At 36.3% G+C, this 25,946-nt stretch overlaps 1 protein-coding gene across 1 annotated transcript in view; it reads right to left on the bottom strand.

The window, feature by feature from the left end:
- NMD3 (NMD3 ribosome export adaptor) overlaps positions 1 to 25,946 on the bottom strand; it is a 43,189-nt gene that overhangs the window by 13,434 nt on the left and 3,809 nt on the right. The window contains exons 4-11 of the mRNA XM_060100014.1: positions 25,563 to 25,659; positions 21,453 to 21,533; positions 20,565 to 20,693; positions 20,201 to 20,291; positions 12,582 to 12,660; positions 11,798 to 11,894; positions 8,600 to 8,717; positions 2,221 to 2,366 (exon numbers count right to left, since the gene is read on the bottom strand). Of these exons, the coding sequence (XP_059955997.1) occupies positions 2,221 to 2,366; positions 8,600 to 8,717; positions 11,798 to 11,894; positions 12,582 to 12,660; positions 20,201 to 20,291; positions 20,565 to 20,693; positions 21,453 to 21,533; positions 25,563 to 25,659 (838 nt within the window). The remainder of the gene's footprint in view (positions 1 to 2,220; positions 2,367 to 8,599; positions 8,718 to 11,797; positions 11,895 to 12,581; positions 12,661 to 20,200; positions 20,292 to 20,564; positions 20,694 to 21,452; positions 21,534 to 25,562; positions 25,660 to 25,946) is intronic.

The following is a 25,946-nucleotide window of genomic DNA, read 5'->3' as shown; positions in this document are numbered from 1 at the left end:
ACAATGAGATACTACTATATACCTATTAGGAAGGCCCGAAACACTGACAAATCCAAACTCCTGACATCAAATGTTGGTGAAGATGTGGAGCAACAGGAACTCTCATACATTACTGGTGGGAATGCAAGATGACACCAACACTATTGAAGACAGTTTGGCAGTTTCTTACAAAACTAAACATACTCTTACCAAATGATCCAACAAACATGCTCCTTGGTATTTACACAAAGAAGCTGAAAGCTCATGTCCACACAAAAACATGCAAAAGAATGTTTATAGCAACTTTATTGATAACTGCCAAAACTTGGAAGCAACCAATATGTTCTTCAGTAGGTGAATGAGTAAACTGTGGTATATCAAAACAATATTATCTGGCACTTTAAAAAAAAAGAGCTATTAAGCTGTGAAAATACATGGAGAAAATTTAAATGCACATTACTAAGTGAAAGAAGCCAATATGAAAAGACTGTATGAGTCCAATTATATGACACTCTGGAAAAGGCAAAACTATACAGACAGTATTAAAAAAAACAAAATCAGTGATTGCCAGGGGTTAGGAGTGAGGGAAGGATGAACAGGCAGAGCACGGAGGATTTTAAGGGCAGTGAAAATATCCGGCATGATACTATAGTGATGGATACATGTCACTATACATTTGTCCAAACCCATAGAAAGTACAATACCAAGAGGGAATCCTAATGTAAAATATGGACAATGGGTGATTATAATGTGTCGATGTAGATTCATCAATTGTAACAAATGTACCACTCGTTTGGCAGAAGAAGGGCATTTGATAATGGCGGAGGCTATGCATGTGTGGAGGCAAGGCGTATACAGGAAATCTTTTACCTCCTCTTAATTTTGCTGTGAACCTAAAAGTGCTCTAAAAAAAGTAAGTCATTAAAAAAAAATTTTCTGAAGGAAATAGAAATTATTCTGAAGGGGCTCCTACTGGCTACATTTGAGGTGATCTGAGAGGGAGGGAGGGAGGGAGGGTAGTAGCAAAGGGAAAAAATTCTTCAATTACAATGGAGAGACCTGGCTATCAGATAAACAGCCAAACATTACTTGTCTCTTGATATATCATAAAAGGTACATAGCATCACCTCCGAAATGTTCTGCCAAAAAAAAATTAACCTAAACTTAAATAGGACTTTAGAACCATTTTCCAGTTTAAAGGAAATATAAGAGATTAGGAAGAAAGTTAAATGACATCATGAGGGGCTTCCCTGGTGGCGCAGTGGTTGAGAATCCTCCTGCTAATGCAGGGGACACGGGTTCAAGCCCTGGTCTGGGATGAACCCATATGCCGCAGAGCAACTGGGCCCATGAGCCACATCTACTGAGCCTGTGCGTCTGGAGCCTGTGCTCCGCAAAGAGAGAGGCTGCGACAGTGAGAGGCCTGCGCACCGTGATGAAGAGCGGCCCCCACTTGCCAAAACTGGAGAAAGCCCTCGCACAGAAACAAAGACCCAACACAGACAAAAATAAATAAATAAGTTTAAAAAAATGTGACATCATGAGGAAACAATAAAACTAGATCCACAAGATAAATAAATGCCCTAGTTGCATTAGGAAGTTGTTATCATAAAAAAATGAATGAGAAGAAAAGGAGGGGGCTGTTATTAAATATTTAAGAGGTACAATATTCACATTCAATATACAGTCCCCAACTAGACACTGGTTTGAACGAACCATAAAAGGCACTTTGGGACAAATAAGGAAATCTGGCAAAATATGCAGTTTATATGTATGATAGTACTTTGATTATACAGAAAATGCTTCTATGTTTTAGAGATGATTATTGAAGCATTCAGAATTTAGTGATAATATATATATATTTAATTCAACATGTTTGAAATTTTTTTAAAAGCAAAAGAGGGTTAAGCTTGTCATTTGGTCCTTCTGTACAAAAGGAAAGGAAATGCTCTTTCATAGTAATATTTTTTTAATTTTTCCAGTATTAAACAGAATAAGTTAACCTACTAGATAGTATAAGTCTGACAGTTTTCATCACAATGACCACACGTTAAAAGCAAATGTTACACAAACACACAATGCATTTTTAACTGAATGAGCTGTTAGCTTATTTGGAACCACATTTTGGAATTACCAACAAATTTTAAAAAAACAAAGATACAAAAAAAAGAGAGAGAGAGAGAGAGAAACACAAAAACAGTAAGTTGGAGGCTAGGAGGAGGAAAGCAGGATGGAACTTACCTTTTTTGATATCATTCCAGCACCTGCATTGCGTTTTAGATCTTGGACTATGCTACATTCCATAACAATAAACTCTTCTAGCTGTTTGGGATGGCATAAACTATTGAAAGGGTGACTCCAAAAAGTGTTGCCATCAATATCTGCAACTAAGAATAAACAAAGAACATTAAAGAACAAAAGAACTGAAGTATTTCAAAAGCCATCAAATGCTGTCCCGGGTGAAGGCCCAGAGCATCCGAGCCGGCTTCCAGGGTTTCAGCAGCAGCAACCCAGCAGGCAGATTTCAGATACTCAGACTCCACCTATACTTTCATCTACATTGGCGGCCCCAAAAGCCATGTGGCTGACAGGGTCCTGGTGCTCTAGCCGGGTGTCAAATCTGTAACTCTGAGGTAGGAGAGCCAAGTTCAGGACACTGGTCCAGCAGAAACCTCCCGACTCGACATAATATCAAAATGCAAAAACTCTCCCAGAGATCTCCATCTCAATGCTAAGACCCAGCTCGACTCAACGACCAGCAAGCTACAGTGCTGGACATCCAATGCGAAACAACTAGCAAGACAGGAACACAACCCCACCCATTAGCAGAGAGGCTGCCTAAAACCATAATAGGGTAACAGGCACCGCAAAACACACCCCACACGCAGTACTGCCCACCAGAAGGACAATACCCAGCCTCATCCACCAGAACACAGGCACCAGTGCCCTCCATCAGGAAGCCTACACAACCCACTGGACCAACCACAGCCACTGGGGGCAGACACCAAAAACCGGGAACTACAAACCTGCAGCTTGCGAAAAGGAGACCCCAAACACAGTAAGTTAAGCAAAATGAGAAGACAGAGAAACACACAGCAGATGAAGGAGCAAGGTAAAAACCCACCAGACCAAACAAATGAAGAGGAAATAGACAGTCTAGCTGAATAAAAAATTCAGAATAATGATAGTAAAGATGATCCAAAATCTTGGAAACAGAATGGAGAAAATACAAGAAATTTTAACAAGGACCTAGAAGAACTAAAGAGCACACAAACAATGATGAACAACACAATAAATGAAATTAAAAATTCTCTACAAGGCATCAATAGCAGAAAAACTGAGGCAAAGGAACGGATAAGTGACCTGGAAGATAAAATAGTGGAAATAACTACTGCAAAGCAGAATAAAGAAAAAAGAATGAAAAGAATTGAGGACAGTCTCAGAGACCTCTGGGACAACATTAAACTCACCAACATTCGAATTATAGAGGTCCCAGAAGAAGAAGAGAAAAAGAAAGGGACTGAGAAAATATTTGAAGAGATTATAGTTGAAAACTTCCCTAATATGGGAAAAGAAATAGTTAATCAAGTCCAGGAAATGCAGAGGGTCCCATATAGGATAAATCCAAGGAGAGACACGCCAAGACGCATATTAATCAAACTATCAAAAATTAAATACAAAGAAAAAATATTAAAAGCACCAAGGGAAAAACAACAACTAACATACGAAATCCTCATAAGGTTAACAGCTGATCTTTCAGCAGAAACTGTGCAAGCCAGAAGGGAGTGGCAGGACATATTTTAAGTGATGAAAGAGAAAAACCTACAACCAAGATTACTATACCCAGGAAGGATCTCAGATTCGATGGAGAAATTAAAACCTTTACAGACAAGCAAAAGCTAAGAGAATTCAGCACCACCAAACCAGCTTTACAACAAATGCTAAGGAACTTCTCTGCACAGGAAACACAAGAGAAGTAAAACACCTTAAATAACAAACCCAAAACAATTAAGAAAGTGGCATTAGGAATATACATATCAATAATTAACTTAAATGTAAACAGATTAAACGCTCCAACCAAAAGACATACACTGGCTGAAAGGATACAAAAACAAGACCCATATATATGCTGTCTACAAGAGACCCACTTCAGACCTAGGGACACATACAGACTGAAAGTGAGGGATGGAAAAAGATATTCCATGCAAAATGGAAATCAAAAGAAAGCTGGAGTAGCAATTCTTATATCTCACAAAATAGACTTTAAAATAAAGACTATTAGAAGAGACAAAGAAGAACACTACATGATGATCAAGGGATCAATCCAAGGAGAAGATATACCAATTGTAAATATTTATGTACCCAATGAAGGAGCACCGCAATACATAAGGCAAATGCTAACAGCCATAAAAGGGGAAACTGACAGTAACACAATCATAGCAGGGGACTTTAAAACCCTGCTTCCACCAATGGACAGATCACACAAAATAAAAATAAATAAGGAGACACAAGCTTTAAATGATACATTAAACAACATGGACTTGATATTTATAGGACATTCCATCCAAAACAACAGAATACACATTTGTCTCAAGTGTTCATGGAACATTCTCCAGGATGGATCATATCTTGGGTCACAAATCAAGCCTTGGTAAATTTAAGAAAATTGAAATTGTATCAAGTATCTTTTCTGACCACAATGCTATGAGACTAGATATCAATTACAGGAAAAAATCTGTAAAAAATACAAACACATGGAAGCTAAACAATACACTACTTAATAACCAAGAGATCACTGAAGAAGTCAAGGAAGAAATCAAAAAATACCTACAAACAAATGACAATGAAAACACAACAACCCAAAACCTATGGGATGCAGCAAAAGCAGTTATAAGAGGGAAGTTTATAACAATATGATCCTACCATAAGAAACAAGAAACATCTCAAATAACCTAACATTACACCTAAAGCAATTAGAGAAAGAAGAACAAAAAAACCCCAAAGTTAGCAGAAGGAACAAAATCATAAAGATCAGATCAGAAATAAATGAAAAAGAAATGAAGGAAACGATAGCAAACATCAATAAAACTACAAGCAGGTTCTTTGAGAAGATAAACAAAATTGAGAAACCATTAAACAGACACATCAAGAAAAAAAGGGAGAAGACTCAAATCAATAGAATTAGAAATGAAAAAGGAGAGGTAACAACTGACACTGCAGAAATACAAAAGATCATGAGAGATTACTACAAGCAACTCTATGCCAATAAAATGGACAACCTGGAAGAAATGGACAAATTCTTAGAAATGCACAACCTGCCAAGACTGAATCAGGAAGAAATAGAAAATGTGAACACACCAATCACAAGCAATGAAATTAAAACTGTGATTAAAAATCTTCCAACAAACAAAAGCCCAGGACCACATGGCTTCACAGGCGAATTCTATCAAACATTTAGAGAAGAGTTAACACCCATCCTTCTCAAACTCTTCCAAAATACAGCAGAGGGAGGAACACTCCCAAACTCATTCTACAAGGCCACCATCACCCTGATACCAAACCAGACAAAGATGTCACACAAAAAAGAAAACTACAGGCCAATATCACTGATGAACAGATGCAGAAATCCTCAACAAAATACTAGCAAACAGAACCCAACAGCAAATCAAAAGGATCATACACCATGATCAAGTGGGGTTTATTCCAGGAATGCAAGGATTCTTCAATATATGCAAATCAACCAATGTGATACACCATATTAACAAATTAAAGGAGAAAAAACATATGATCATCTCAATCGATAAAGAGAAAGCCTTCCACAAAATTCAACACCCATTTATGATAAAAACCCTGCAGAAAGTAGGCACAGACGGAACTTTCCTCAACATAATAAAGGCCATATATGACAAACCCACAGCTAACATCGTTCTCAATGGTGAAAAACTGAAACCATTTCCACTAAGATCAGGAACAAGACAAGGTTGCCCACTCTCACCACAATTATTCAACATAGTTTTGGAAGTTTTAGCCACAGCAATCAGGGAAGAGAAAGAAACAAAAGGAATCCAAATAGGAAAGAAGTAAAGCTGTCACTGTTTGCAGATGACATGATACTATACATACAGAATCCTAAAGATGCTACCAGAAAACTACTAGAGCTAATCAATGAATTTGGTAAAGTAGCAGGATACAAAACTAATGCATGGAAATCTCTGGCATTCCAATACACTAATGATGAAAAATCTGAAAGTGAAATTAAGAAAACACTCCCAGGGCTTCCCTGGTGGCGCAGTGGTTGAGAATCCGCCTGCCGATGCAGGGGACATGGGTTCATGCCCCGGTCTGGGAAGATTCCACATGCCGCGGAGCGGCTAGGCCCGTGAGCCATGGCCACTGAGCCTGCACGTCCGGAGCCTGTGCTCCGCAACGGGAGAGGCCACAACAGTGAGAGGCCCGCATACCGCAAAAAAAAAAAAAAAAAGAAAACACTCCCATTTACCACTGCAACAGAAACAATAAAATATCTAGGAATAAACCTAAGGAGACAAAAGACCTGTATGCAGAAAATTATAAGACACTGATGAAAGAAATTAAAGATGATACAAATAGATGGAGAGATGTACCATGTTCTTGGATTGGAAGAATCAACATTGTGAAAATGACTATACTACCCAAAGCAATCTACAGATTCAATGCAATCCCTATCAAACTACCAATGGCATTTTTCACAGAACTAGAACAAAAAATTTCACAATTTGTATGGAAACGCAAAGGACCCTGAATAGCCAAAGCAATCGTGAGAACGAAAAATGGAGCTGGAGTAACCAACTCCCTGACTTCAGACTATACTACAAAGCTACAGTAATCAAGACAGTATGGTACTGGCACAAAAACAGAAATATAGATCAATGGAACAGGATAGAAAGCCCAGACACAAACCCACGCACATATGGTCACCTTATCTTTGGTAAAGGAGGCAAGAATAAACAGTGGAGAAAAGACAGCCTCTTCAATAACTGGTGCTGGGAAAACTGGACAGCTACATGTAAAAGTATGAAATTAGAACACTCCCTAACACCATACACAAAAATAAACTCAAAGTGGATTAAAGACCTAAATGTAAGGCCAGACACTATCAAAATCTTTGAGGAAAACATAGGCAGAACACTCTATGACATAAATCATAGCAAGATCCTTTTTGACCCACCTCCTACAGAAAGGGAAATAACAACAAAAATAAACAAATTTGACCTAATGAAACTTAAAAGCCTTTGCACAGCATAGGAAACCATAAACAGGACCAAAAGACAACCCTCAGAATGGGAGAAAATATTTGCAAATGAAGCAAGGGACAAAGGATTAATCTCCAAAATTTACAAGCAGCTCATGCAGCTCAATATCAAAAAAACAAACAACCCAATCCAAAAATGGGCAGAAGAGTTAAATAGACATTTCTCCAAAGAAGATATACAGACTGCCAACAAACACATGAAAGGATGCTCAACACCACTAGAAATGCAAATCAAAACTACAATGAGTCATCATTTCACACTGGTCAGAATGGCCATCATCAAAACATCTACAAACAATAAATGCTGGAGAGGGTGTGGAGAAAAGGGAACCCTCTTGCACTGTTGGTGGGAATGTAAATTGATACAGCCACTATGGAGAACAGTACGGAGGTTTCTTAAAAAACTAAAAATAGAACTACATATGACCCAGCAATCCCACTACTGGGCATATACCCTGAGAAAACCATAATTCAATAAGAGTCATGTACCACAATATTCACTGCAGCTCTATTTACAATAGCCAGGACATGGAAGCAACCTAAGTGTCCATCAACAGATGAATGGATAAAGAAGGTGTGGCACATATATACAATGGAATATTACTCAACCATAAACAGAAATGAAATTGAGTTATTTGTAGTGACGTGGATGGACCTAGAGTCTGTCATACAGAGTGAAGTAAGTCAGAAAGAGAAAAATAAATACCGTATGCTAACACATGTATATGGAATCTAAAAAAAAAAATGGTCCTGAAGAACCTAGGAGCAGGACAGGAATAAAGACGCAGACATAGAAAATGGACATGAGGACACAGGGAGGGGGACGGTAAGCTGGGACAAAGTGAGAGAGTGCCATGGACATATACACACTACCAAATGTAAAATACATAGTTAGTGGGCAGCAGCCGCATAGCACAGGGATATCAGCTCGGTGCTTTGTGACTACATAGAGGGGTGGGATAGGGAGGGTGTGAGGGAGATGCAAGAGGGAGGAGACATGGGGATATATGTATATGTATAGCTGATTCAGTTTGTTATAAAGCAGAAACTAACACACCATTGTAAAGCAATTATACTCTAAATGGAAAACAACTAATAAAAATGTTAAAGTTCACAGAAATCTTTCTTCAAACAAAAAAATACAAGGATAACTTATTAAAAGCTTTAAAAATACCAGTATTTTAAAACACTGTATGGTAAAAATTTAACCATTGTACAGTAGTTTTTTAAAACAATGTTACTAAGAATGCTTGATAAAATTAACAACATTAACAAATTATTACTGCTTGCTGGAAAGAACTGTCAAGGCAAATAGTTTCGAAAACTTACCTTGTAGGGTATTTGGATCTATGAGATGGATGACGCTGGTTACTCGAATACACACACAAATCTGGTTCATGTTTCCCAGGCTTTGTGCCAGTTTTGGAGACAGACAAACAACATTATCCTAGGCATAAGAACTAACATTTAGTGTGAAGGAAATCCTAAGTAACAGTCTCCAGTAAACACTCATCAATGTAAAGCTGATCCAAGTGCATTTGCCCAAACCAAAATGTCATTTTTAATTCTATGTATCAACAAAGGGCCTAAAAAAAAAGAATCAGACCTTAAAGAAACAGAAAATAAGCTACACCTTCTTAAGATGGAAATATGTCTTAATAAAAATGCTTTAAAAAATATTTTCCAGATCCTAGTCACCAAACTATTAAGTTTGTTTCAATTTTATTCAAGTGTGAATGCCTTTTTACTCTATGTTAATATAGTTTAAATTCCAAGCAAAGTATTATAAACACCAGAAGAAGAGTGATTTTCTAATCTATTTGTGCCTTCATTTAATCTCTATAAAAATTAATTTCAGGGCCTCCCTGGTGGCGCAGTGGTTAAGAGTCCGCCTGCCGATGCAGGGGATACGGGTTCGTGCCCCGGTCTGGGAGGATCCCATATGGGCCCGTGAGCCATGGCCGCTGGGCCTGCGCATCCGGAGCCTGTGCTCCGCAACGGGAGAGGCCACAACAGTGAGAGGCCCGCATACCGCAAAAAGAAAAAAAAAAAAAAAAAAAAAAAAAAAAAAAAAATTAATTTCAGGGACTTCCCTGGTGGCGCAGTGGTTAAGAATCCACCTGCCAATGCAGGGGACACGGGTTCGACCTGTAGTCCGCGAAGGTCCCACATGCCGCGGAGCAACTAAGCCTGTGCGCCACAACCTGTACTCTAGGGCCTGCGTGCCACAACTACTGAAGCCCGCGCCCAGAACCCACGCTCTGCAACAAGAGAAGCCACCGCAATGAAAAGCCTACACACCGCAACGAAAGAGTAGCCCCCGTTCACCACAACTAGATAAAGCCCTCATGCAGCAATGAGGACCCTACACAGCTAAAAATAATTTTTAAAAAAATAAATAACCATTATTTATGAAAAAATTAATTTCAGAGGAGCCACGTGTTCCTCCTTCTTGTCTACATGTACCAATATGAAATCAAAGATCTAATGCCCCCTTAAAAGCACATATGACTATGTGTGCATCAGGAGATACTACCACCAATGTGGTTATCTGTTTTTAAGCCGTTATTAAAATATAAAAAGGATCTGGGTTATATTTTAAGCTGTATCTATTTACAAGGCTCCCCCACTGAAGGAACATTCTGTGCCTCCCTAATGGCACCTACTTCAGTCCTTTTTCTTTTTTTTTTAACTTAGTAAGAGTCTCCAAAGATTAATGAAAAAACTTCTTTACACTGTGTATTTATCCAGATACCTGTGTGAGTCACTCAAAGCACTTAATACACATGGCCTAAATACGCCCTCACACCTAGATTCATATTTCCCCAGTTTTGCACCAGGAAAATGTTCACTGTTTTAAACTAGGAGTCTGCAAATAAGATCCTCAGACCAAATTTTTGTAAATAAAGTTTTGCTGGAACACAGCCTCAGCCCTTCATTTACCTGTTAACTATGGCTACTTTTGTGCAACAACAGCACAGTTGAGTAGTTGCAAAACCAATTATATAGCCTAAAAGCTGAAAATATTTACTATCTGGCCCTTTACAGAAAAAATTTGCTGACTCGGTTTTAAGCCATCATTTCATCCCTGGTACTGTGCTACACCATAAATTAGTAATAACTTTAAAGCCTCAAAGTCACAGACCTAGACACAAATCCTGACTTAATCATTTTGTAGTTATGTAACTTTGGGCAAGTCATCTAACCTCCCCAAGCTTCAACTTCCTCATCTTCAAATGATGATATGATTTACTCCCGTTGTTATGAGACTTGAAGAGGTGAAATATACTTATAATAATAAGTATAAGAGATAACAGCTTTATGTAGAATGCTCACAATAAATTATGGCATTTATTATTAGTGATTTAAACATGGACATGCAAGTTCCTACGTGGCAGTGACCTCTACTACATAATCCTTAACACACAGCCTTCTATACAATAGATCCTCAATAACTATTTGTTGAATTTTAATTCATTTATATTTTTAAAGCAGAGTTTTACCTTAGTACAATCAATGAAATGATAACCTATGTCTTAAGTGTTATTCAGATTATATTTTTAAAATCACAGGGATTTCCCTGGTGGCCAAGTGATTAAGAATCCACCTGCCAATGCAGGCAACATGGGTTCGAGCCCTGGTCCAAGAAGATCCCACCTGCTGCAGAGCAACTAAGCCCTTGTGCCACAACTACTGAGTCTGCGCTCTAAAGCCCGTGAGCCACAACTACTGAAGCCTGCGTGCCTAGGATCCATGCTCCACAACAAGAGAAGCTACTGCCATGAGAAGCTCACGCACCGCAACAAAGAGCAGCCCCCCGCTCGCCACAACCAGAGAAAGCCCACGTGCAGCAATGGAGACCCAACACAGCCAAAAATAAATAAATAATTTTTTTTAAAAATCACAAAAATAATTCTATGATCTCCTTTCCACAATACTGTTTAATTCTATCATGCCAAAATCCAGTTTGCATATATTCCACAAAGTGGTTCACTGATAATTATTTTAAAGTAATTTCCTGTATTCAAAGTTTCACAGAACTATCAAGTGTCCACTAGGATTGCAAAGTTTAAGGAATTCGCACCATAAACACTGCTACCAGGCCTTTTAATTAGTACACCAAAAATTTATAATTTTAAGCATGATTACTTTTAAACATCTTTTTAACATGGCTGAAATGTGTCAGAAATCATTAAGGAAGTTTTCTAAATATTTAACCAATCCCAGAAGGAAACCAGGACCTAATAATTACATATAAACCAATTAAGAAGGACATGGGTTAATTTGGGCTTCGCTGGTGGCGCAGTGGTTGAGAGTCCGCCTGCCGATGCAGGGGACACGGGTTCGTGCCCCTGTCCGGGAAGATCCCACATACCGCGGTGCAGCTGGGCCCGTGAGCTATGGCTGCTGAGCCTGTGCGTCCGGAGCCTGTGCTCCGCAACGGGAGAGGCCACAACAGTGAGAGGCCCGCATACCGCAAAAAAAAAAAGAAAGAAGGACATGGATTAATTAAATGAGAAAAAGTACCTTGCATATTGGAACAATTTCCACAGAAAAAGTGCTTTTGTAATTGTATGTGTTACTATGGACATCCTGAGAGATCAGTCTCTGTGAGGCTTTGTATCTGTTAAGAGAAAAAGTTAATCGTAATAAAAAAACAAAGGTCCTTACTTGTATAGTCTCGAGAATATAAATTTTCATCAAATCAAATCATTACTGTCCAAGGTCTGAAACAGCAGATGCCTGCTATGGTGAACCCTCATTTCGTCCACTTCATTTAAAAACCTTCACCAATCTGACTGCACCCTACCTATTTTCAGCTTTACCTACTGAAAACCTCCAAAACATGCCCTTGGCTTAGACCAATCTAGTCTACATATAGCATCCATTAAAAGCCACACTAATGCCTGCCCCAAGTCATTGTTCACACTAATCTCACTTTTCAATACAAACTCTACTTTTGAAAATTTCCCCATTTTATGAGCTTAAGTTCTTCCTCTTTCATGAAGTTTCTCCCCAAAGTCCTCTACCCCCATTTTTCTTCTCGCTTATTTAAACATATTCAATCAGTGGTTCAGTACTACAGTGCTTACTATTGTGGGGTGAGGTCTAGCTCCCCAAAGAGATTGTTAATGCTCTTTGGCTAATACTTCCCTTAAAATGCCTAATCCAATAAATGCTTACTAACTGTGTAAGTATTCCTACTATAATTTAAGCATTTTAAGATAGGATGCTAAAGCCTGAAGAATGGATTTGATCTAAGTTCATTCCCAGTTCCCGGGATTTAATCACATGTACGTTCAAAACATACCTAGTGGGAACCGTACACTGAAGAAATTCTACCATCTTCTGAGCATGTTGTTTTGAGGAATAATAGAAATCCAGACCATCTTTTAAAGAAATAAGCCATGTTAAAATAATACCACAAAGTAAGATTTTCCTCTACTAACATGACTATACCAAAAATTCAATGCATATTAAACAATTATAATATTCTAGCCATAGCACAGTAGGAATACCGTTATCACTTAAAGACTTGTTTGACAAAAGGATAGACAAATCCGATAAATGCTAACAAAACAAAACAAGATGCCCAATTTAAATTTCAAACAAAATAAAATCAAGGTTAAAAGAAAACAATATTAAACAGAAGGATATTTTATGTAATAAATGAAACAATCTACCAAGAAGACAATAGGAATTCATCTAATAACACAGCACTGAGATGCAGAAAACAAAAACTATTAAAAAGAATAAAATTAACAAATGTTAACACATGTGCAATCATTGTGGGAGACCAGTATATAAGACTATCAAAACCAAAATGACCAAACTGACCAAAAATAGGGAGGATACACAGAACTTGAAAAACCAAGTATCAAGGTTGATTTAATTGACATTGTAGAACATGGTCCCAAGAAAGACTGTTATTTTCAAAAATTCATAGAATATTCATAAAATAATCACATACTAAGAATAAAAAAAATTCAATAAATTCCAAACAGCAGAAATTACTACAATGTTATCTGATCACAATGCAGTACCATTAAAAATCAGCAGCAAAGAGATAACTAAAAGCAAACTACCTGCTAAGAAATGTTTAGAGATATTCTTCCAAACAACTCAGCTAACTAGGAAGACTAAAATAACTTAGAATAGCCAAACAATTTTGAAAGTGACCAAAGTTGTCAGGAATTTACACTTCCCAATTTCAAAACTCAATAACTTTAGGTAGTCAAGACAGTGAGGTACTAGTATATTAAGGATAAATTATATAGATCTATGGAACAGACTTGAGAATCCAGAAATAAGCCCTTACATTTATAGTCAATAAATCCTTGACAGAGCATCCAAGGCAATTCATTGGGAAAAGAATAGTCTTTTCACTAGGAAAACAGGCTATCCACATGGGGAAACATGAATTTAGACCCTTACACCATGCATAAATATTAACTCAAAAGGATTAGACTTAAATGTAAGAGCTAAAATTATAAAACATTTGAAAGAAACAGGAGAAAATCTTTCTGATATCAATTAGACAAGAGTTCTTAAACATGACACCAAAAGCATGCTATTTAAAAAATGATAAATTAGACTTCAAAATTTAGAAGTTTCACAATTCAAAAGACACCATTTCATGCAGGCATCACACATCCTAATTTCAAAATATATTACAAAGTTACAGTAATCAGAACAGTATGGTATCAACAAAAAGACAAGTCTATAGAATCAATCCACACATACACAGTTAACTGATCTTCAACAAGTGTGCCACAAATACACGGTGGGGAAATGATAGTCTCTTCAACAAACAGCATTGGGAAAACTGGCTATCCACATGCAAAAGAATGAACTGAACTCGTCTTACAAAAATCAACTCAAAACAGATTTAAAAGACTCAAATGTAAGACCTGAAACTATAGAACTTCTACAAGAAAACATACAAAAAAAGCTTCATGACACTGGTCTTGGCAATGATTTCACAGATGACACCAAAACAAAAACAAAAATAAACAACTGAGACTACATCAAACTCAAAAAGCTTCCACACAGCAAAAGAAACAATCACCACAATGAAAGGGCAACCTACAGAATTGGAGAAAATATTTGCAGACCATGTATCTGCAAAGGGGTTAATCTCCAAAATCTATTAGGAATTCCTAAAGCTCAACAGCAAAAAAAACCCCTAATAACCCAATTAAGCAACAGGCAGAGGAACAAGACATTTCTCCAAAGAATATGTGCAAATGGCAAATAGGTATATGAAAAAAGCACAATGTTGTTAATCGTCAGGGAAATGCAAATCCAAACCACAATGAGTTTACATTTCACACCTGTCAGGATGGCTATTACCAAAAAACCCCACAAAAGACAATAAGTACTGGAGAGAACATGGAGATACTGGAACCCTTTAAAACTGTGCAGCCACTATGGAAGATAGTCCAGATGTTCTTCAAAAAATTAAAAATAGAACTACCATATAATCCAGTAATCCTATTTCTAGGTATTTATCCAAAAGAAGTGAAATCAAGATCTCCCATGTTTACTGCGGCACTATTCACTACAGCCAAGATGATGGACATTTAGGTTGTTTCCACAACAGATGAATGGTTAAAATGTGATATATACCTCCAATGGAACATTATTCAGCCTTAAAAAGGAAGGAAATTCTACAATGTACAAAAACATGGACTAAGGGGTAAGACAGGAATAAAGACACAGACCTACTAGAGAATGGACTTGAGGATATGGGGAGGGGGATGGGTAAGCTGTGACAAAGTGAAAGAGCGGCATGGACATAAATACACTACCAAACGTAAGGTAGATAGCTAGTGGGAAGCAGCCGCATAGCACAGGGAGATCAGCTCGGTGCTTTGTGACCGCCTGGAGGGGTGGGATAGGGAGGGTGGGAGGGAGACGCAAAAGGGAGGGGATATGGAAACATATGTATATGTATAACTGATTAAATTTGTTATAAAGCAAAAAATTAAAAAAATTAAAAAAATTAAAAAACATGGACTAACTTTGAGGACATTATGCGAAGTGAAATAAGCCAGTCACAGAAAGACAAATACTGCATGATTCTACTCATATGAGATATCTAAAATAGTCAAATTCATTGAATTAAACGGTGCAATGATGGTTGCCAGAGAGGAGGGGGAAATGAGGAGTGACTAGTTAATTGGCATAAAGTTTCAGTTAAGCAAGAGATTAAGCTCTAGAGATATGCTGTACAACACTGTACTTACAGTCAACTATAATGTATTATACACTTAAAAACTTAAGAGGGTAGATTTCACAATTTTTAAAAAAGACCCCATTAAGAAAATGAAAAGATAAACTAGGAGAAAATATTTACAAATCATATGTGATAAGGGGCTTGTATCCAGTGTATATTTTAATAACTCTTACAACTTCAGACAACCCAATCAAAAACTGGGCAAAATACTTAAACAGCCATTTCACCAAAAAAGATACAGAAATGGCTAATAAGCTCATGAAAAGATAATCAACAACATTAGTCATTTGGGAAATGCAAATTAAAACCACAATGAGATACCACTTCAAATTATCCTCTAGAATGGCTATTTATAAAAAGAAACAATAGCAAGTGTTGATGAGGATATGCAGAAACTAGAACCCTCAAACACTGCTGATGGGAATATAAAATGATACAGCCACTTTAACACTTTGGTAGTTTCTTAAAAAGATAAATATAAATTTGCCATATGACTCAGCAATTCTACACCTAGGTATGTACTCAAGAGAATCAAATAGCTGAGATACTTGCTGAGAAAAAAAAGAAATATGCAATGGGTAGTGGAAAAAGACTGCTTTAAGTACCAGCTACAGAGCCAATATGATACTCAGAAAATTTATTAAGTCTACATATTAGAAATTGAAAATAAACTAAGCTTTCAATTAATTCAAACAAAAATTGTATAACTATGTATGGTGATGTACGTTAACTGGACTTAATAGGGTGACCATTCAGCAATATACACAAATATTCAATCAATATGTTGTATACCTGAAACTAATATAATGTTTTATGTGAATTCTACAATTCTATCTCAATTAAAAAAAATTTTAAATAGAAGGATTAGTAACAAAAGCAAAAATTAAGAAAAAGTAAGACTTTTTTGATAAAACTAAAGCTAACTCTTTGAAAAAACTAGAATAGACAAAACTTTGGCAAATCTGATGGGAACAGGGAGAGAGAGGAAGTGAAGGGAGATGAAAAAAGACAAACAACATTAGCAACAATAAAGAAGACAACGATAGTTATGGATGAGATTTAACACTATGATATATATACCATGTTCAATTTTATGCCAAGTATGTGCAAAGCTAGACGAAATGGTGAATTTCCTTGGAAAATGCTATTAAAATTGATTCAAGAAGCAGTATAATACCTGAAGGACTAACGTCTTAATAAAAGGAGTTGAAAAGCCTTTACCCCCTTTCCTCATACCAAACTGGATGGCTTAATGGGCAGGTTCTTACAAAACTTCAACATGTTGATTAACAGTATGCAGAAAGAGGGAAAAACTCCGACTGTTTCAATGTCACTAACGTAACTGATAGCATGATGGGACAGAACAGTTCAAATATAACTATATATGCATATGTATCAGATAGAAATCTCAACAAATATTCTATTTAGGGGTGAAACACAGAAAGATGGTAATGCCTGATACATTACCACTCAATGCTATTCTCCACTCCTAGCCAAAGGGGAAAAAAAGAGGGAATAATACTGCAAAGGAAGAAATAAAACTATCATTGTGTACAGATAATAATTTACCTAGTAAATTATCATATATATGACACAAGAATATAATGTAAACTATTAGTGATTAAGAAATTTCAGAAAGATCAACATACAAAATCAACAGTTTTCCAAAATACTAGCAATAATCACTTAGAAAATATAATGAAAAAAGTTGCCATCCACAATAACAAAAAGCATAGAATAGTCTTAAAAAAACTAGAAACATTCAAAATCTTGATGAAGAAAACAATAACATGTCACTGAAATACAGAAAAGAACTAAATAAACATGATTATGCACCAGGCACAGTTCTAAGTGATTTACACAAATTATTTAATCCTCACTATAATCCTATGAGGTAGGGTTATTATCATCCTCTCTATTCTATTAATGGGAAAACTGAGGCTCAGGTAAGTTAGATAACTTGCCTAAGGTCACACAGCAAAAAACTGGTGGAAGAGAGATTCAAATTCACAAAATCTGGTTCCAAAACCCATGCTCTTACTCACTATCAACCAAGGTTTACAAAAGAATTAATAAAAGGGCACATACTGTAAAGTAAATTTACATATTGTAATAAAAGCAGTGGGACAAAATAAGTCAGAACTGAGCCATGTGTACAAAGGAATTTAGTATATATAAGAAAGGAGATATTTCAAATCAGTGGGGAAAGGACAGACTACTTGGTAGGTAAGTATTGAGACAATGCAAGTTAACTTTCTGGGAAAAACTCTTACCAGGTAAGATTAAAGATCCAAAAGTAAAACAAAAATTTACTTTCTAAAACTAATTTTTGGAGTATAAAAAACTTTCCTATGCAAGACAGAAAGTCAAAAGCCATAGCTATATAAAACTAAAAAATGAAAAATTTAGATGATAAAAGACATGAGACATTTTAAGAAAGTATCTGCTCTCTCAGGTTCACACTCAAACACATGCTCTGCATGCTCCTCTATATATATATATAATAATACACACACGTAATGAGATTCATATCCTGAATAACAGACACAAAATATATAAGGAAAAAACAGATATATGCAGGACAATTCACATTAGATAAACATAAATGGCCAGTACATATGAAAATGTTAACCCTCATTAGTAATCAAGGAAATGAAAATAAAAACAAGATGCTTTTATTCTCTTCATCAGAACAGCAAAAATTAGAAAGTCCAATACAATCTTATGCAGTGTTGGCAAGTGTTTGGAAAAAGAGGAATTCTCACAAGTGATTGGACTGTAAGCTGGCACCATTTTGGAAAACAATCTAGCAGCACATATATAAAATTTAACATTTGTATACTTTTGCCTAGTAATTTCAATTCCTGAACTCAGTCCCACAGAAAAACCACTATGCACAAACGTAAGGATGTTTATTACAGTACTGTTTGTAGCAGCAAAAAAACTAGAGCATCTTGTAAACCAGTTAATAGGAAACAACTAAATAATTAAAAACATACTGATTAACAAATACACAACCATAGTGGTTAAAAATAATAAAATAGGATTATATGCAATGACTTGGAAACGTTTCTAAATATATTAAGATGGCAAGTCACAGAATATTACAGAACAGTCTCATGTATGAGGGGAAACCAATGCTATCACAATTTATATACAGAGTACATATTGTAATACCTTGTTTTAAGGGGCTACATCTGGGAATAACAAGTGGATAAATGGGACAGAGGTCCTTCATTCATATATACTTGTTTAAATTTTTACAATTGTTATGATTTTAAAAACAAAGTTACAAACAAACAAGCAATCAAACAAAAGATTCATTTACATCAAACCAAGAACCAGTAGGGGGAAAAAATAGATTAATTCCTCTAGATGAAAAAAAGCATTGTTAAACTTCCAGCATTTTTGATTTTTAAAGTGACAGCAAAGGCATGTACCAGAATGTATCCAAGTCTTTTGCTACAAAAAATTCTGTGTAAGGACATTTCTGCCCTGGTGATGAACGATAATCAGTTTTCTGTTTCCTTTGCTAGAATATTAGGATCCCCTAATCCCCAAAAGTTACTCAAAACAAAGTTACTCAGGACAAAGGTGTATTTTTGCCTGATGGCTAGCCACAAATAGCCAGGCACCATGTTAAACAGGCTGCAAAGTACCTTCCCCACGATAAGTATTCAGTAAGCTATGTTTTACAGATTTAGACTGTTAACCTTATACTGGTAATGCACTCAAATCAGATACAAAGCTTAAAAGATTTTCTCCAGGTGACATAACTGATATTCACTTCTTCCCATGTAAGGACCCAAAATCACACTTCTAATTACTTTCCTCAAGACATATGAGATAAATGACTAACAGATCAGTAACAGAGGAACTTACACTTTTGAAATAAGTAGTACAAGAATTTGGTCATTCCTTCAAGAATAGCTATCTCTAAACCTGTACTTTAACAACCAGAAAAATTATACACATCTCCTACAACTAAAAATATTAACTTTTAGCAAGAGACTTAAGCGTTTGCTAAAGAATATTTATTTTTTCTATTATTAAAGAAATATTCATCCATCAGCTAGTATATAAAAGTATGCTACATCAATAGTAAGTGCTAAGACAGGACACGCTCTGAGGAGCCATTATGAAATTACACAAACATTTTTAAATTCCATCTTCAAGAAATCTAATTATATCATTTGTATATCACTATTTATTATTACTGAGTTTAGCCTTTTGATTTAATGTATCCAGCACAAATGCCGCTAGGCATATGAAAAACAAAAATATTACAACTTACAGATCTCAAAAATAATTTTCTTTCAATCAGAAACTGACCTCTACATAAAATAAGTTTTTGATGAATTTCTATCATACCACTTTACATTCTATTAATGTAGTTACTGGTTTACTCATCTGTTAGCTATTTAGTGTAAATTTCAATTAAAATAGAAAAAAATTAAAAATTCAGCTCCCCAGGTTCACTAACCACATTTCAAATATTCAATAGCTACATATGGCTAGAGGCTACCATACTGGTTGGACAGTGCAGATAAAGAGCTAAGATTTTTTTCTTCCTAACAGAAATTTCTTTTGGACAGTACTATTCTAGATACTATCAGTAAAGATAAAAGACTCCTTAGGATAGCTGAAATAAAATTCTGACATCATTTCAAATGCTTTAAATTTTAACTCACCATGAATGTCTTTGATACGAAGTGTATTCTGGTGCATGCCATATTTCAAAATCAACTGTTCCAGATAGTAGAAAGTTTTTTTGTGCAAAGTCTAAACATAAATGCATTATTAGATTAATAAATGAAATGCAAAAAAAAAGCCATCTACAGATATAGGACACTGATTTTTAAAACAAAAACAATCTTTAAAGATTATCTAAAATGTGGCAGTGATCTCTTTCTAAAGGTGAATGCCCCAGAGACCTGGAATATCCCTAGTGCCTGAAAGATTTGGAAAGACGGGAAAGGAGAAAGGTTTTACTCGCTATTTATAACCGACAAAGATACAAGATGGAGGATTCACACATCATCTTTCTCTCATTACCTTTTGCCTGACTTGAACCACAGCTTTCCAGAAATCCTTAGCTTCCACTCTATGGCAATCTCCACACATCTGAGGCTGAACAACATAATCCACCACAAACACTTGCTGAAGGATAGCACCATTCATCACCTGATGAAGAAAACAATCACACTCCTTCATTCTTTCCTTTCTGTTTAATAACAAATAGTTTTCTTAAAAGAAGATCCTTCAATATTTAACTTAAAATCTTCTTCTATGAATGCTTTGAGGAAATCAACAACAAATGAGTTACATTTAAAATCCTATGTCATACTATTTCAAGAAAGATATATAGGTTTAATTCATAGGATTTATTAGATTAACATTTCAAATTTACCTTTAGTTGAAGTGTTGTAAGGATATTCTTTGAAGAATTTTTATAACTATATATACATGTATATGCGTGTGTGTGTATAAAGTTCTTCCTTAGGAGACCAATAAAACTCTCAAAAAAGAAGATATTCCTTAATTTAATTGTCCCCAAACATAGGCAATCATCAGAAATCACCTGGGAAGCTTTAATAGATTCCTGGATCTTACATCCAGTTGAATCCAGTTTGATTCAGTCACTGTGAGTCAAATGATCAGCCAAGTTTGAGAAGCACTGCCTTAGCTCATGTTTTTACTTCAATCTTATTCCAAATAAAAATGACTTTGAGAAGATTAACTTAGCCCACTAATCATGAACAATGGCTGCTCTTACTATCAACCTGATCATCTGTGCAGATGATCCAAAAGAAAACAAAGGGTTAAAATTAAGAATGCATTTGTTTCCTTTTAAGCTGTTCAAGTCATAATATAATTTACCAATAGCCCCTCATTCTCCTAACTATACTTTAAACCATGCTGAGAAAATTATGTATAGCTTACCTCTTTCTGAATAGTTAGTTTAACTTTAAGTCTCTTAGAATGGGGCTCAGTCCAAACAAAGCTTGCATCTACAAGCCGTACCTTCAACAAAACACAAACAAAAAGAAATGTAAGTTCCCATCTGAGGAGAAAAGAGATGAGAGAATAACTCATTAATAAACAGATTTCATAGATGCTTAAGGAATCCATGATTAATCTACCCAACATCACCAGTTTAAAAAAAAAAAAAAGATTTATCATCAGAGGTATGGCAACAAAAACAGCAAATAAAGGGAAAATCTAATGACTATATTAATGAAACTGGTATAATTCAAGCAAAAATTAAAATACTTGCATAGAAAAAAACTCCTTTCCCCTAAAAACAGTATACAGTTTTTTGAATGGAAATTACACTTTTTAGAAGAAAAGAAAGACCTGATGACCTCATCATCTACTAGAAATCTCATGAACAAAGGTTTCTACTTTCATTATTCTCACTATAATATGTATGTGGCTTAAATAAAAAAAAAGAATGAACATTCATTACAGGGAGTCTCATGCACTGAATACTGAATCAACAATGGTAACTCACTGCTAAATCAGCAGAGGCCAGAAACAGTTTGCCATATGTGACAAACTGAATGTAGCTCAATATGGCTAAAATGGGTGTTCTGAGGAAGGGGGTGGGAGAACAAAAATGGAGGTTGTTTCAATAATTTGGGCAAGAGTTGTAGGTGACCTGAACTGAGGGGTTGGAAATAACAGCAGCAGAAAGATCCAAGCCAAGAGCTATTTAGGAGATAAAATCTATAGGATTTAGTAATAACTGGATATGGGAAGGAAGAAAAGAAGATTCTAGAATGATGGTCAAGTATCCAGCTTGGGCATCTAGGTAACACTATTTTTCTGACACAAATAAAAAACAGATTAAATGGGGAGGAATGTGCTATATTTGGTTTCAGACATTTAAGTTTAAGAGGATTTATCTAAGATATCCAAGTGAAGCTGTTCAATGGTTAGTGAGATATATATTTGGTCTGGAGCTCTATGGAGAAATCGGAGCTGTAGATAACAGATTTGGAAGACATGAGCAGGCATATAATTTTATCAAGACCTTTCTGGTGAGAACTAGATAAGCTAGTATAGGTACAGCAGTCCAGAGTAAAACCCTGCTCATTCGAGTGGCTTCCCTAAAGCAAAGCCTAGTAGTCAACAAGCGACACCAGGTACAGAGTGTGACAGAGAGCTTCTTATTCCCTCAGCCTCCATCTGCATTCCCCATTCCTCAGCCTCACCACACCATCTGTCCTCAGACAACCAGGACTAATCCATCTTATCGAGCCCTTTAATCCTTCTTTACCATTACCTCAGTCACTCCCTCATCTCCCACACTCCGATCTCCATATGGTTCCACATATGCCCTTTTCTATCCCATCTAACACTCCTACCCAAATCCCGAAAACCTTTTACTGGCATCTGGAATTCAACATTCACTAACAACAAAACCTCCAAAATCCTCAATCTCTTTCCTGAACATTCCCTTCACCTTCTAGATCTCCCGATTATACATATTGCTCTCCCTGCAGCTAATTAGAAGTAATGACTGATGTTTTTTTCTCATCTTCTCAAACTTTTATCATTAAAGGATCCCAGGATTCAGTCCTGAAATTTCTTCCTTTCTCTAAACTCTCTAGGAAATCTCATCTAATATTACAGCTTTAAATACCATCACACCCCAAATTTATTATCTCTGGTCTGGACCACTCCCTTGCTCATTTATCCAGCTCCCCACTATTTCTACTTCCATGTCTAATGGACATCTAAGTACCACTTTGAGATGAGCTTTGATCTCTCCCACCTGACCTGCTCCTTTTTTTAAAATTTTTATTTATTTATTATTTATTTTGGCTGTGCCAGGTCTTAGCTGTGGCATGTGGACTCTTAGTTGCCGCACGCATGCGGGACCTAGTTCCCCGACCAGGGATCAAACCTGGGCCCCTTGCATTGGGAGCAAGGAGTCTTACCCACTGGACCACCAGGGAAGTCCCCTGACCTGCTCCTCTTAAAGCCTTTCCTACTTCACTATCAGTAACTCCCTCCTCTGATTGATCAAGTCAAGAACCATGGAAGTCACCCTTGACTATTCCAACTCATAAACATACATCCAGCTTCATGAGTAAATCCTACTGACTACCTTCAAAATACAGCCAGAACCTGTCCACTTCTCACTTCCTCTACTACTGATCCAAATATCACTTCTCATGATTACTACAATCGCTTCCTAAAGGTGCCCATGCCCCTCACATCTATTCTAAACACAGCCAGAGGGAAGCTGATAAACTGTAAATCATTCATCTCACTATTCTGCCCTATACCCTGTATACCAGCGGTCCCCAACCTTCCAACCTTTTTGGCACCAGGCACTGGTTTTGCGGAAGGAAATTTTTCCACAGACGGGGGTGGGGGGGTTGTTCAGGCAGGAATGCCAGCAATGGGGAGCAACGGGGAGCAGCAGATGAAGCTTTGCTCGCTCACCCACCCCCGCTGCTCACCTCCTGCTGTGCGGCTCAGTTCCTAACAGGCCACTGATCAGTACCTGTCCACAACCTGAGGGTTGGGGACCCCTGCTCTACACCCACTATACTCAGAATAAAAACCAGGCCTCAAGAGGGCTTACAAGGCCTGACCTACTGACTTTCCATGCCTTCCCTGGCTTCATCCCCAATTACTTTTCCCTCCCCACTCCACTCTAACCACACAGGTATTCTCCTGCCTTTGGCCTCTACACTAGTTTTGTCTACCCATACAGCTCTTCTCCTCCAGATTATGGCTCCCTCCCCTACTGCCTTTAATGTTTATTCAAGTATCACCTCATCAATGAGGCCTCCCCTAACCATTCTATTTTAAATTGCAACTCTTCCCTGCACAGTTCTGGCTTTTTCCTCCACAGAATTTATACCTCTTAATATACCTATTTATTTTGTTCATTGACTACTCCACACCCTCCCCTTCAACTAAAATAAAAGCGCTCTAAGACAGGGATTTCGTCTCTCTCATTTACTTCCATATCCCTAACACCAAAAGTAGATTGGCACAGAGTTGAGTTAATAAACGTCTGTTGAATGCTAATGAATTATTAATGAACATCTGACAAAAGCCGGAAGTATGAAAACAAAAGACCAAATTACACAAAAACTGACTCCAGAAAAAAAAAAAAAACCTAAGACAAATCAGGGAACAGAAGGAAAGTAAAAAACAATAACAGCATATTTTTAAACCTTCAGAAATATTCAACAGACTGTATCAAGAACATTAAAAACTCTAAACTTAAAATATTACTACTGCAAGAAAATTAATACAAAAATTGGAAGATAAAGGAAACTGTCAGGAACACAGGAAAAAAAAGATTAAAAACAATACAAGGGCAAAAAGGCAAAGTTTTCAGCTACTAGGGCCAACATTTGACTGATACAAATTCCAAGGAGCATAACAAAGAAAATAAAGGGAGAAACTTCAAAGAACTCTTACAGGTAATTTTATCAGAGTTTTAAGAGAATCTGAAGCTCTTCAAACCAAAAGAGCCATTTCAATTACAAACATACCTGGTGGAAATAAGTCATAAAGTTTAGCATAAAGAAAACTGAAAGTGTTATGTAGAGAGGCTAACTACACTAACAAACCCTATTTATTTTTTGAAGATGTTTAAACACTGACTTTAAGTAAAAGGCACAAATATTTTCTTTCCAGAGCAGTAATGAAAAATTTTTTAAAACCGAATACCATAGCCCTAATACTATAGCCTCCAAATTATGTTTAGCAATGGCTTTATATAAACATTTTCAGAAAAAGATTATTGCACATAAGAGGTTCTCATATAATGAATGAAAAAAATTTGATTCTATACTAAATCTTTTAAAGCAAAAAGATTTTCATTTCTATTAAAAAAGAATTTATACAACTTTAAAAATGAAAACAGCATTTGTAGTAGTGTGCTTACCAATAGTAGCATTTAATAGTTATTTTGGAAAATCTACTCAAACAAGGATTATCTGAAAATGAGAGATTAGACACACACACACACACACACAGAACCCCCCCCACACAAAAACTGATTTTAGCTATTTGACCTACCTTACTCAGAGGGGCTTTGATTTTTTTCAAACACAAAGCAAGAAGTTCCCTAGATTCTAATGCACATTGTACCCAAGTTCCTGGTGGCTGGAAATATCTGAGAGAAAATATATTGAAATTCAGGATCTCTCAGAAAAAAAATTTTCCATGTGAATATGCAGACATAACAATGATTATTAATCAAATATAATAATACCCAAGGTTGATCTGAGGCACTTAATCAAAATATATTTTAAAAGTTCCAGAAAACTTTCAGTTAGACAAGTAATTTAGTTAAATAAAATTCTGAGTATTTGAGAAAGTCAATCTGAAATAACTTATTAAAAGGTCTTATTACTTCAAGCACCAGTAAGCATTCCAGTGAGGATGACAAAATGCCCCAGT

The sequence above is a fragment of the Mesoplodon densirostris genome, chromosome 5 (assembly GCF_025265405.1).
Source record: "Mesoplodon densirostris isolate mMesDen1 chromosome 5, mMesDen1 primary haplotype, whole genome shotgun sequence".
In the NCBI taxonomy this organism is placed as follows: domain Eukaryota; kingdom Metazoa; phylum Chordata; class Mammalia; order Artiodactyla; family Ziphiidae; genus Mesoplodon; species Mesoplodon densirostris.
The sequence above is the reverse complement of the archived record's forward strand: the minus strand, read 5'-3'. Positions and strand labels throughout refer to the sequence as shown.